Genomic DNA, 13,730 nt, shown 5'->3' on the forward strand with positions numbered 1-13,730 from the left:
AACAGTAATCAGCCACAAGGCATTAATGAGTCATAGAACAGTAATCAGTCATGTGACATTAATCAATCATAGAGCATTAATCAGACCTAGACGAGTAATCAGTCACAGGGCATTAATCAGTCACTGAGCATTCTTCAGTCATAGTGCATTTATCAGTCAGAGGGTATTTTTTTTTTTGTCATAGGCCATTAATCATTCACATGGTGTCAATCATTATTGTTAATCAGTCACAGATGCAGTCATCACAGTGGGATTATTATTATTATTTTCTTAATAACAGAACGGAGGAAGGAAAAACAAATGAATAAAAAGGAAATAATCCATACACCAGATTACTGGTGTTCTCTGTTCATAAAATATCTGTAACAGTTCGACTTGAACAGCTGTGGGTTGAAATTTGGAGGGAAACAACTCTGGGGAAGCGAGTTCCAGAGAGATGCAGTTCAAGAAATGAAATAATTCTGATAGGCAGAAGTTCTGCAATATGGTTGAGTAACATTCCAGTCATGAGCGCTACCAAATGTCCTTGTAGCACGAGGGAAGGCATGGAGAGGTGGCACAATGGACGCAACTTCGTCTGAGCATTTGCCATAAAAAAAAAAAAAAAAATGTAAAATAGTGCAAGGGAGACAACATTCCTTCTTACTTGCAGGGGAGGTAGTTTATTTGTAATGGCAGGGTTGTTAATAGTTCTAACAGCTTTGTTCTGAAATTTGTCTAGTTGTTTTAATGCAACCTCTCCACATCCATTCCACAAGGGTGTGCAATATTCAAGCTGAGAGCGCACATGACTCCTATAAATTATAGCTAACTGTTCATCAGCGAAGAAGGTACGGACTCTGTACAATAATCCAAGTTTTTTGATGCGGTTTTAGCAAGTGATCTAGCATGAGAGGTCCAGCTGAGATCATTGTTAAGTGAGACGCCAAGAATTTCAATACAATTGGAGATGGGAATACTAGTAGCACTGAAGGTAATGTACGAATCTGGCAATATCTGTCTATTAGTAAATTGTATATATTTGGTTTTACTAGCATTAAAAGAGACAGGGTTGTTTTGTCCCCATTCACTGTATTAGATAGGTCTTGATGTATGGAGATAGTTGTACTGAGTTGAGAGGTTGAGATGTTAGACTTTGTAAATGGGTGTCTGAATGTGAATGAACTATGTAGTGTTGAGTCATCTGCGTATGAGTGGATGGGATTGTGAGTGACAGATAAGAGATCATTAATATGAACCAGGAATAGCGTTGGCGCCAGAACTGACCCCCGCGGCACGCCGGCGTTAGTTGGGTGGAAATTGGAATATACATCATCTACTTTTACTCTGATTTTCCTGTCATTAAGATATGAAAAAATCAAAGGAACAAAAGACGTTAGTCCATAGCAAGGGAGTTTGGACAGCAGGGAACGGTGCCATACTCTGTCAAAAGCTTTAGAAATATCAAGAGCTACTGCATGAGTTTCTCCATGCAGATCAATTGATTGATGGATGGTATGAGTTAAGAGATTGAGTATGTCGATGGTGGATATTTCATGGCGAAAACCATATTGTCTATCACTAATTAAGTTGTTGGATTCAAGATGTTTAACAATGTGCTTATTAATTAAAGTTTCAAATACCTTACCAAGAGAAGATGTGACAGCTGTTGGTCTGTAATCAGAGGGGTCAGAGGAACTTCCTTTCTTCGGAATTGGGTGGATATTGGCTTCTTTCCTTGAATTTGGGAATAAAGTAGTACGTATGCATAGTCTGAATAATTTAGCTAGGACAGAGGCAAGTTCAGGGGAACACGTTTTCAAAACAATTGGTGGAATTCCATCTGGGCCTGGAGCTTTGTTGGTAGGTAAATTGTCTAGGATGGATTTTACTTATCTTGTCTGTATTTTAAATAGAGCAATTTCGGGAGTGTCAAGTTCTAGTACTGGGACATTCTGGCTGGTATCGTCTATGGTAGAGTTTCTGGCAAGTGTACTTGCAAAAATATCCGCTTTCCCACGCGGGGCACAGAGGAAAGTATAGCAAATAAGGCTAATGTCACATGGGAATTAATTAGCTACGGTGAGTACTTTCGGCAAAATTAATTACTCAAAGCTGCTAATTTATCACGGGAACAATTAGTCGAGACCATTCGAGAGAGATTAATTAGTCACAGGGATATACTGTATTTGACATCTATATTTAAATCATGCTACCACTACACGATTGAAAACAGTTGTGGGGGGTATTGACCAACACGATGGGGATATTTTCGATTACCTGAACTATTGATGATTATTTTTTTCATTTTATTCTTGTTACTGCCATGTTCCCATTTTGTTGCCTGCAGGTGCGAGGCTTCTTGGTGAATACAGGTCATAGTCTAGAGTGGAGGGTAAAGTCGACTTCCAGGCCATCAGTCAACCTCTCCGGGGGCCCTCTCTCCTACACTTACTCCGTCACTCACCTCAGGCTTCACTTTGGGGAGAGAGATCTGCAGGGCTCCGAACACACCCTGGCTAACTATGCCTTCCCTGCCGAGGTTAGTGTGTGTGTGTGTGTGTGTGTGTGTGTGTGTGTGTGTGTGTGTGTGAAACATTATTTATAAATTTTAATGCTACTCACCCAAGTGCACGATCTGTACAGTACTTTGCCTTTTCATTCTTCTTCCCTCTTCTTCTGCAGCAGTGCTTCCCTTTTCCATACAGAGTTGCGGAAAAAGAATATGCCAACCAGTTATCGAGATTCGGATCACGGTCCCTGGAAACCCATCGTAGGTATAAATGTTGCATCACTGGCATAAAATAATGGAGAAACACATAAGGATATGCCATTACTACGAATCCCGTAGTGGGAGCTAAATTTTTTGTTCTGGAGAAGTTTGCTTGCATGGTCTTCGTGTGGGAACTCATGGCAATGCACGTTCTCCCATCATATCGTTCAAGTGTGCTGTTTTGAGTTCTGTGTTCCTCTGTGCATTTTGCATTGTGTTACCAGGCAAAATTAGACAAGATTTTAAATACCTGCGTCTTGGGTAATGAAACACTTTTTTTTTTCTTTTTCCTGCTTACTTGTAGTTAGGAAGTGGAAGTATGGTTGCGTACAGACCGTTAACTATTTGCAATATGCAACACGAGGCTCATTGCTACTTCTTTGTATTGCAGGCAGCCAATATTCTTGGGTGTGAGCGTCTGCATATTTTATTTATACAGTGTTTTGCTCTTCCACCTTCTTCCTCCCTTTCGTTCTAATCTTTAAATGGATGAAACCTCCTGTTTTACACCTTTCAGTACACTCTGTCGAACTCTCCAAGAGGCTGATGCTATCCCTTCTCATTCTTAACGAAGTATCGCCTCTCCTTGCACTTCCTCTGCGCGATGTTTTCCTTTCCCTGCTTTTTCCTAGGTTTCCGTGAGTTTTCGAGGTGAGGTGTAAATTCTTTAATGACTCTGCGTGTTGTTTTTGATGTTGTGGACCCAGACTCAACTAGAGTGTCTCCATCGAAGCGAAGATTAAGTTCCCCTAATTCTGCAGTCTACCATCTTCCTTTAAGGGATAAGGTGGGATTTCAGGGACGGTTATATAACCAGGCAATGGAGCTGTTCGGTTATATCAGTGACAGGTCAAGACGTACCTCTCCAGCACCGACTTTCGGGAATATGTGTGGGAGCAGCTGGAAAGATCGGATGGTGGAGAAGGGGAGTTGGTGTAAGGAGTAGTGTGGATCTCTACCCTCATCCTTCATTTTCCACTCCTACTCTTCCCGCTATTTCCGTTTCCTGTACGCCCTCCCTCTTCCTCGGCATGTTCCCACATCTCTATACACCCACAACCCCTCTTCTCCTCTCCTCTTACCTCAGTTGGCTTGGAATGGGTGAAGGTGCAAGAGGTCAACTTGGGATGCAGCTTTTTCCAGATCTTAATCTTAGTCTTGTGATGCCATTATGTTAATCCATTTGACTAGGATATTCCTTGTTTATCTCACTCAACGTCTGTTCGTATCTCCTTCTATCTCATGAACTGTGTTGGGGCTCTTAGCAGCCAGCGGCCCTGCTCCTTTTCTTGATGGGCACTGAATACAGTTCAAGTATATATATTACCTTTTTGTCCTACTTTTTTGTGCTTTGCTGTGGCCTTCGTTTCCCAGTGATTTATATATATATATATATATATATATATATATATATATATATATATATATATATATATATATACACTGTATATGGCTAGTGAGGGAGTGATCGCCCTCTACCTACACAGATCAAAAGCCCTCGGGAGCAGGGGTGGCTGCTTTCTCAGGCAGAGGAACTCCTTGAGAGTGAAATGGCTGGGAAGCATGCCGGCACGTGACTGGCTACAGCATAGCTGGGTCTTTCGGGTGTGGGCAATCAGGCAAGTTAGCTGCCTACTGCGACTGCAACACATTGGCGAGGTGTTCAGGAAGTTAGCCAAAGAAACCTTGATGGACTCTGAAAGAACAATAATGGCCCCCAGTCCCGTGCAGCCCTTAAATGGGCAGGGGGTGCTAAGAATCTCACGGCTGCCTCAATTACAATCTAATTCATTTGTTAATGCAAAAAATACAATTAAAATTGGTAACTGGAATGTGAGAACGCTAAATCATGACGGTAAAATCGATGAGTTAGTGAAGGTTTTTCAAAATTACGGACTTGATGTTTGTGCTCTGACAGAAACAAGATTAATTGGAGTCGATAAGTTGGATTTGGAGGGTGGTATACGTTTATTGATATCTGGCCGACAGGACGGAATGCATTATCAGGGAGTAGGATTGTTGCTGGGTTGTAAGGCAAATAAGGCTTTATGTGAGTGGGATCCTATAGATGAGCGATTGTTATACGCACGGTTTAAATCAAATCATGGCAACATCAGTCTGTTTGTGTGTTATGCACCTACTAATGATGCACTCGATGAAAGGAAAGACACATTTTATGAAAAGTTGCGAGAAGGAGTAGGAAGGGTACCTAGACATGATGTTTTGATCTGCGTTGGAGACTTTAATGCAGTAATGGGCTGTTCAAATGAGGGATTTGAGGCATGTATGGGTAAGATGGGAGTTGGTAGTAGGATGGGTGAAAACGGAGTGAGGTTTGGAAGCTTCTGTCTAGCAAATGACTTAGTCATCGTGGGCACACTCTTTCAGCATTGCAATATACACAAGACAACTTGGGTGTCGCCGTGTGGAAAATATAAAAATCAGATTGATCACATCGCTATCAGTAGGAGGCATAGAAGTTCTCTGCTAGATGTTCATGTTAAACGGGGAGCGGATATTGGTAGTGACCATCAACTCAGCATTGCAAAAATAAGGTTTAAACTTAAAAATCAGAAGAAGGAAATATCTGGTGTTGGTAGATACGATATTGTTAAGCTTAGAAGGGAAGGAGAAGAAAAGGAGGAATTCAGATTAGAATGCAGAAATAGGTTTTTGGTGTTGGAAACGTTGGAAGAGGGGGAGAGAAGTGTAGATGAGATGTGGGAGGATTTGAACAAAGTTTTGCATGAGACTGCTGAATGTACGATTGGAAGGAGACATAGATTCAGGAGAAAGAAATGGATGTCAGAGGAAACGTGGGATATGATAAAAAAGAGAGGTGAGGCTAAATTGAGGAGTGAGATGCAATGCGTTGATGAACGAGAGATTGAATTAGCAAGAGCTGCGTACTGGAGTTTGAATTCAGAAGTAAGAAGGTTAGCTAGGAGAGATAAAAGAAGATGTGTGGATGAAAAGGTTGCAAAGACTGAAATCTTAATAAACAAAAATGATGGACAGAGTCAAAGAATAGCATATGAATCGATTAGAGAACTGAGTGGTAATGCAGGTAAACGCAAGGAAATACCAGTTAGAGACAAGGAAGGAAATTTATTGACCAAAGATGGAGATATTAAAAATAGATGGAAAGAGCATTTTGAGACAGTTCTTAATAGACCAATACCACCAGAAGAGGATATACCGTCTGCTCAGGAAGATTTAAATATAGAAACAGGAGAGTTGAGGCTTGCAGAAGTGGAGAAAGCAGTAAAACAGTTAAAGAATAATAAGGCACCAGGGGAGGATGGTTTATTTCCGGAAATGTTTAAAGTGGAGGGGGATAGATTAATAATGATCTTGACCAAGATATTCAATAAGATATGGGTGACGGGGTTACTACCATCAGTTTGGAAGAATGGTGTAATTGTTAAAGTTCCGAAGAAGGGAGACCTGAGTGAATGTGGTAATTGGAGGGGAATCTCTTTGCCACCGATAGCTTTGAAAGTTTTCAGTAGAGTGTTGTTAAATAGGTTGGAGCCGGTGGTTGAGGGTATTCTGAGGGATGAACAGGCTGGTTTTTAGAAAGGGACGTGGTTGCAATGATCATATCTTTATAGTTAGGCATTTGATGCAGCAAGTTAATGAAATGAGAGTACCGTTAAGTCTTTGTTTTGTTGATTTTGAAAAGGCTTTTGATAGTGTTTCGAGAGAGACTATGGGGAAGATCATGAGACATTATGGAATACCAGAGGAGTTTGTGAGGGTCATTATGAACATGCATGAGGACACATTTTGTAAAGTGATGGTTGATGGTTGTCTGAGTGATTCGTTTGAAGTCAAGTCCGGAGTAATTCAAGGTGGTGTTCTATCGCCTTTACTATTTATATTGGTCATTGATTACATTATGAAACGCGTTGGAACAGAAACCGGTGCAGGTATACTTTGGGGAGAGAACAGGAAACTTTTGGATTTAGATTATGCAGATGATATAGTTTTGATTTGTGATGGGCCAGAAGAGATGCAGAGAGTGTTGGACTGTTTGGTGAGTGAAGGTCGCAAGGTGGGTTTGGTTATTAATTGTGGAAAAACTGAAATAATCAATATGAATATGGAAAATGCGCAGGAATGTGTAATTGGAGGTATGGTTGTAAAACAAGTTGATAGGTTTAAATATTTAGGTACTTATTTAGCCAAGGATGGTTCTTTGAACTTTGAATTCGAGGAAAGGTTAAAGAAGGCTAATCAGGCAATGGGAATGCTTAAAAATATTTGGAATAATAAAAATGTTTCTGTGCATACAAAAATCAAACTTTATAAGGTAATGGTTAGGAGTATCTTAATTTATGGACACGAGTCTTGGTACAGCACAGTGACTATGGAAAATAAATTCTTGGTGTTTGAAAATAAAGCACTTAGAAGAATATTAGGAGTTAAGTGGTGGGAAAGGATACCAAATAGTAGAATTAGAGAAATAACGGGAGTGCAGCCAATCGATGAATATGTTAGATTCTCACGATGGAAGTGGCTAGGACATGTGTATAGGAGACAGGGAATAGTACGAGGTACACCAGGGTGGGTGGCACTTGGTAGGAGAGGTAGAGGAAGGCCAAAAGAGACGTGGGTGAGGACAATGAGACGGGAAGCTGGAGATGAGTGTTGGGCAGATCTTGAGGAGTTAGCACAAGATAGGATGTGGTGGTGTGGGTTCATCGAGGCCCTATGCATCCCCGAGGGTGCCACAGGAAATGATTGATTGATTGATTGATATATAGATAGATAGATAGATAGATAAAGATATATACAGTATATATATATATATATATATATATATATATATATATATATATCTATATATATATATATATATATATATATATAGATATATATGTATATATATATATATCCCATTGGATCCCAGAATTGCTGGGCGAGGCATTGCACTGGGAGGGTACTAAGCGTACCGCCCTCCGCCTATCGACTCATAGTCGCGAAGCTCATAGGAACCCGGGGGTTCCCTAATTTATTAAGATTTGAAAAATCCCAGTTCTGTCCAATAATCTGGACACTGGGCTCCAATGGGATATATATATATATATATATATATATATACTTTCAGTTGGCTCGCCATTAACCCAGTCTCCTCAGATGGTGGAATGTGAATGTTTGTGTTCAGCAAGTCGAAGGAAGAAGTGCGAATGATGTCGAGATACTGCTAGTAACTCTTTGAATTCCTTCGTCTTGGCTCTCCACCATGGAGAGAGGGTCTCTGTACCATACAGTACTTCTTCACTGGCTGTGCTACTTGCGGCATTTATCGGTACGGATGAGCTTTAGGTGGTCCAAGGGGAAAGAGGAGCATCTCGTCATTCTCTCAGCTCACAGTATGAACTTTTGTGCTCTTCTTTCATTTTTCATAGAATTATCCTCTCCCATCTTTCGGGTCCTGGATTATACAGGTAAAGCTCTCATTTGCTGGCCCTAGGTGAGCTTCTTGCTTTTAGAAGACCGCTCTCATAGACCGGTGCTTAACACACGTTTCCCATGTTTAAAGCGGTCCGGTTGACTCTCTGGCGTATCATGTGCTATCCCATAGACGAGGCAGTTAATCGACTTTCCTTGTGATTTTCACTGAGGTTGTTGGAAGTTCGTCCAGAAGGCGACGAAAGAGTGTCCTGCCTTGGTCAGCCGAAGACCTGCAATCAACGCCTTACTACTACCAGAAGAGGGTCATATCAAGTTTCTACTCAAGATATTATATATATATATATATATATATATATATATATATATATATATATATATATATATATAAAGTGGAGGGAATGTAAGAAAATGTTCTGGAAAGAGGTAAAGAGAGTTAGACAGGGTGATAAAGAAGTAAGTCGGAAGAGAAAGATAAAAATGGTATATTGCTAGTGGAGATGGGAGAGAAAGTGAGCAGATGGAGAGAACACTGTAAGAAATTATTGAGCACTGAGAATGAAAGCAATGCAAGTACAAGTATCTGAGGAATTTCTGGGAGGAAGAGAGGGGTGAGAAGAGAAGAAGGAATCAGTAGGATGAAAGTAGTAGAAGCACTGAAGAAAGTCAAAATGGGGAAAGCCCCAGGAATTGGTGGAGTGTGTGGTGAAATGCTGAAGCATGGGGGAGTGATAGTAGTAAAATGGATATGGAAGATGTTAATTTTGGCCTGGGAGGAAGGTAGAGTCCCAGTTAATTGGAAGTCAGGTATAATTATTCCCCTGTAAAAAGGAAAAGGGGAAAAAGAAGTGTGTGGTAATCACAGGGGCATTGTCTTCTTAGTGTAATAGGAAAAGTCAGGTGCGGGTTAGGGGATGGGTCTGTTATGATGTGGCAGGGGTAAACCAGTTCTGCTGTCGGGCCCTGCTGCGGATGTCACTGATTGCATTGCGCAATTGACCCTTGTGCGGTGTGGTGCGGTGAGGATCTGTCCGTTCTCCCCTTTGGGGCTAAGATGCGAATGAATGTGTTTGAATGGATGAGTAAATGGGGAGTGTGTCGTCCTGTCTCGGCTACCTCCCTTTCCTTGGGGGAAGCAGCCTAGGTATATAGATAGATAGATAGATATGGTAGGATATTTATTGACCGAGTAAGGGAAATAGCAGAGGAATTAGTTGGAGAGGAACAGGGAGGTTTTAGGAAGGGAAAAGGTTGTGTAAATCAGATATTCATTCTTAGGTCTTTAGTGGAAAAGTTTCTAGAGAAGGGAAAGAAGTTGTATGCGGCCTTCATGAATTTGGAGAAAGCATATGACAAGATGGATAGACAAGGAATGAAGAGAGTATTAAGAATATATGTAGTAAATGCGTAGTTTTTGAATGCCGTGAAGAGTATGTATGGGGGTGTTAAGGCTGCAGTACGTAAGGCTGCAGTGCAGGGTGACATGGAGGCGATTTATCTGTGGCCACCCCTTACGGGGTTGAGGCGTCTGACAATATATATATATATATATATATATATATATATATCCTCCAGAGCCTTGTATATATATCATGATCAAAATAATATGCCATTGCAAGTCCAATACTGAACAAAGGCCTCCCCCAACCTTCGCGAATCCATGAATGAGCCACTCTCTGCCACGTTTTTCCTATAACCTTCCCTATCTCTTCTCTCCACCTCATGTCTGGCCTCTTTCTATAACATTTACAGTCAGTCAGTATCTTGCTCCATCGGTCATCCCTTATTCTTGTTTTATGTCCTTGCCCACTTCTATTTCTGGTCTTTTATAACTTCCATAGTGTCTTTGACTTTAGTCTTCTATCTCAGTCAAGTTGATCTTTTCCTGCCTTTTAAAGATATTCCCCACATTGGCCTTTCCATTGCCATGTGAGAACGGATTAGTTGATTTTCCATCGATTTTGTCAGTTTACAGGTCTCACAATCATACGTCATTTGCTGGAATTATATATTCGTTATATACTTTTCATTTCATACACACTGCCAAGCTATTTTTCATAATGTCTCTATGTTTACCGAAAGCTTTCCATCCAATTGTAATGCGTCTTTTAATTTCACTATTCGTTAGTTTTAGTATTTGCCCCAAGCAATTATACTCTATTTAGTTCAAGAATATCTTCGTATATTCTGATGACGCTCGTTGGTGTATTTGGATTAAACCTTATTTTTACTCCGATTCATCTTTAGTTCTACTCTGAGACTCTTTATTTTAACATTTCTCTCAGTGTCTACTCTCTCTGGTTAGGACAGTGGCATCTGTAAATCTTAAATGGTTTAGGTTTTCTCCATCTATGTTTACTCCTTTGTTCTCCCAGTTTTGCATTATGAAAATACTTTCTAGACTTGCTCTAAATAGTTTTGGTGAAATTGTCTCTCCCTGACGAACGTCCTCTTCAATCTTCATTTTTTCCCGAGCCATTATGTAATTTAACCGAAGCAGTTCCCTCTTTATATAATGTTTAAAGCAGTTTTACAGTGTTCTCATTCACTCCTTCTTCCCCCAGTGAATATATAATGAGCCGCAAGCCACTTCGTAACCAACAAAACCTATATATATATATATATATATATATATATATATATATGTATATATATATTTATAGTGGTAGGTGGGGCTCACTTGATGTAGTGCTGCTCTCGGGTGTCTGCCCTTTTCTCTCCTCCATCCTTCTTTCCTGCCATCCTTTTCTGTATTTCTTTCCTTCATTCTTTCCTCGTCCTTCTGCCTACGGGTGACTTTACACTCCCTTTTCTGTCTATCTTTCCTTCGTTCTTTCCTCTTCCTTTTAACTGTGGGTGACTACAGTGACTGACTAGCCAGATGGTTTCCTATACACCAGGAAAGCATTTACTACGCTGAGTGGTAACCATATAGCTAGATTTTGACGCCTGGTGGTTTAGTGGGTAATTACGGCGGTCCAATCGGATTGAGCAGGTGAAAGTTTATATCCAAGGGATGGTTAAGGTTTATTGCTCAAGTAATGCCACCCAGGGATGAGTGAGGCTGGTCACTCTCATCTTAAATGTCAGGACCAACTTGCCTAGCCCCGGGCTCCTATGCTTCTCATGGGGCAACTTAGGATTGGCATATGGATGGATGTTATATATATATATATATATATATATATATATATATATATATATATATATATAAAACTGAAGACCAGGACAAGGAGACGATGAACTGGGGCCATGTTCACAATTTATTTCAGTGACGTTTTATGTTTAAGTTAGATTTTTCGTAATTTTGTGATTTTTTTTTTTTTACATTTTATTAATTTAATTTGTATATATTTTATTGGTTTTTATTAATTGTGAATGAGATTTTGGTGATACTTCATTTTGTAATTCATTTTACGTATTTTAGTTTGTCTGATGATGAGGTTGGATTTCCTCGAAACGTCACTGAAATAAATTGTGAACATGGCCCCAGTCCATCGTCTCCTTGTCCTGGTCTTCAATTTTATATATGACATCAGGTTCCCTACTGGATCCTCAGTTGTTAACATTCTATATATATATATATATATATATATATATATATATACCGGTACATAAACGAAACCTCGATATGCACTTGACATTACTTTTCTCTTGCAGATTAAGTGCATTAAATGTATACCACTTAGTGTGATTTTCCCCTTTATATATCATGACAGTTATTCTACGCCGTTTGGTGGTCTTTCTCATTTATTTCTGCCGGTTTCAGTTAAAGGAACTCTTCTTTGTTGCAAACAGCCTTCAAAAGACCGAAAGATCTAACGCGGTTTCCATTCCTTTACACTCACTTTCACTGCCTTTCTCTCCAGCTCCAGGTCTACGGCTACAACTCTCACCTGTATCGAAACTTCAGCCAGGCCGCGAGTCAGGTGTATGGGGTGGTGGCTGTAGGCGTGATGGTGCAGGTGAGTCAGAGGGGAGTCATATTGGTGTGAATATATTATTTGATTACTCGTGTTTGTGGGATAAGCGACATACGGTGTGGTCATAGTGTGGTGAGTGAATCAGGTTTTGGTGTTGTGAATCAGATGTGGTGGTGTGAGTCATGTGTGGTGGGGTGATGGTGTAGTGGGGTCAGTCTTGTGTGGTGGAGTAAATCATGAGTGGTGGGGTGGGCCATATGTTGTGGGCTGGGTCATGTGTGGTGAGGTGAGTCATGGATGGTGTGATGAGTCGTGTATGGTAGAGTCATGTGTGGTGGGATGAGTCACATATGGTGGGGTGAGTCAGGTATGGTGGGGTGAGTCATTTGTAGTGGGCTGGGTCATGTGTGATGGATTGAGTCATGTGTGATTGGGTGAGTCATGTGTGGTTGGTTGAGTCACGTGTGGTATGTTGAGACATGTTTAGTGGGTTAAGACATTTGTGTCGGGATGGAAAAGGTATGGTAATAGTTCGATGGCAATGAATCGGGTGTGGTGTGGTGATGATTTGCGGGGTTGATACGTGAGGTGATTGAGGTGTGGTTTGGGGATGGAGTGGAAGATTGAGTCTGATGCTGAAAGAAATTTGTACTAGTAAAGGAAAAAAACAACTAACATAAATGCCAATGTTGTGCTGGGAAATGAACCCAGAACTATTCCCACGAGAGCCAGGCAGCCTTCCACTGCACCACAACACGTAATAATTGTCTCATTTTGTCACATACTTGTAACCAAGGTACTTCCGCCCCCATTGTGGGCTGGAAAGGGAAGAGACAACCCTCTGGCACCCAGGCAAGTAGAAGCTTTTAATCATACCCAGTGTACATCCAGCAGTCAGTATGATGAAAGAAATTTGTACTAACTCAGAAAAAATCATAATGACTTGCCGCATGTGAGTCAAGTGTCTTGGGACGATGGTGTGGTGCGATGAGTCAGGTGTGGCGGCGTAATATAGTGTGGTGAAGTGAGTCAGGTGTGATGGCGTTGACAATGTATGATGAAGTGATGGTGTGATGGGGTGAGTCAGGTGTAGTAAGATTACTTGCGGGTATGAATGGTGAGGTAATGATGTGGTGAGGTGATGGTGTGGTGGGACAAATATTGTTATAGTACAAGAATGATGTGATGTGATTCTGGTTTGCTGTCTCGCTGTTATTATTTATTGCTTTCACTAGGTGACTAATTACACTTTGTTTGCATTGCACGGGTGACACTGATTTGCCCTCACATGTTCTAATCAGAGGCCATTTTTCGTGGGTAAATTTTGTTTTATCCGGACAATTTTATTCACCCATTTTATGCAAGTGTATAGTGAAGGGATCGGCTAATTCATTATCTACTCGTTTCATTTCCACAAGCTATTAAGCTGAATAAAAGTGTTTGGGAATAACAAGGAAAAAAGAAAGAAAGAAAGAAAAAAAATGGCATGGCAGCTTTGGGTATAACATTTTATTTCGTGTCACCGCAATCGGGTTTTTATACAGGCTAAAACCAGAGAATATTGTTCAGCTGAGAACATCTAAACCGTCAGTGGGGTAACAACAGCTTCAATCAACCCACTGTCATACACTCGCTTA

The 13,730-nt window shown here is 40.6% G+C and overlaps 1 protein-coding gene across 1 annotated transcript in view; it reads left to right on the forward strand.

Annotated features, from left to right (window-relative positions):
* The window catches only part of LOC145415116 (carbonic anhydrase-related protein 10-like), a 201,410-nt gene that overhangs the window by 124,704 nt on the left and 62,976 nt on the right, over positions 1 to 13,730 (forward strand). Inside the window, exons 4-5 of the mRNA XM_080284537.1 lie at positions 2,330 to 2,521; positions 12,040 to 12,135. Coding sequence (XP_080140663.1) covers positions 2,330 to 2,521; positions 12,040 to 12,135 — 288 coding nt within the window. The remainder of the gene's footprint in view (positions 1 to 2,329; positions 2,522 to 12,039; positions 12,136 to 13,730) is intronic.

Source organism: Coenobita brevimanus, chromosome 13, assembly GCF_032717465.1.
Source record: "Coenobita brevimanus isolate Jiangsu-jjx chromosome 13, ASM3271746v2, whole genome shotgun sequence".
In the NCBI taxonomy this organism is placed as follows: domain Eukaryota; kingdom Metazoa; phylum Arthropoda; class Malacostraca; order Decapoda; family Coenobitidae; genus Coenobita; species Coenobita brevimanus.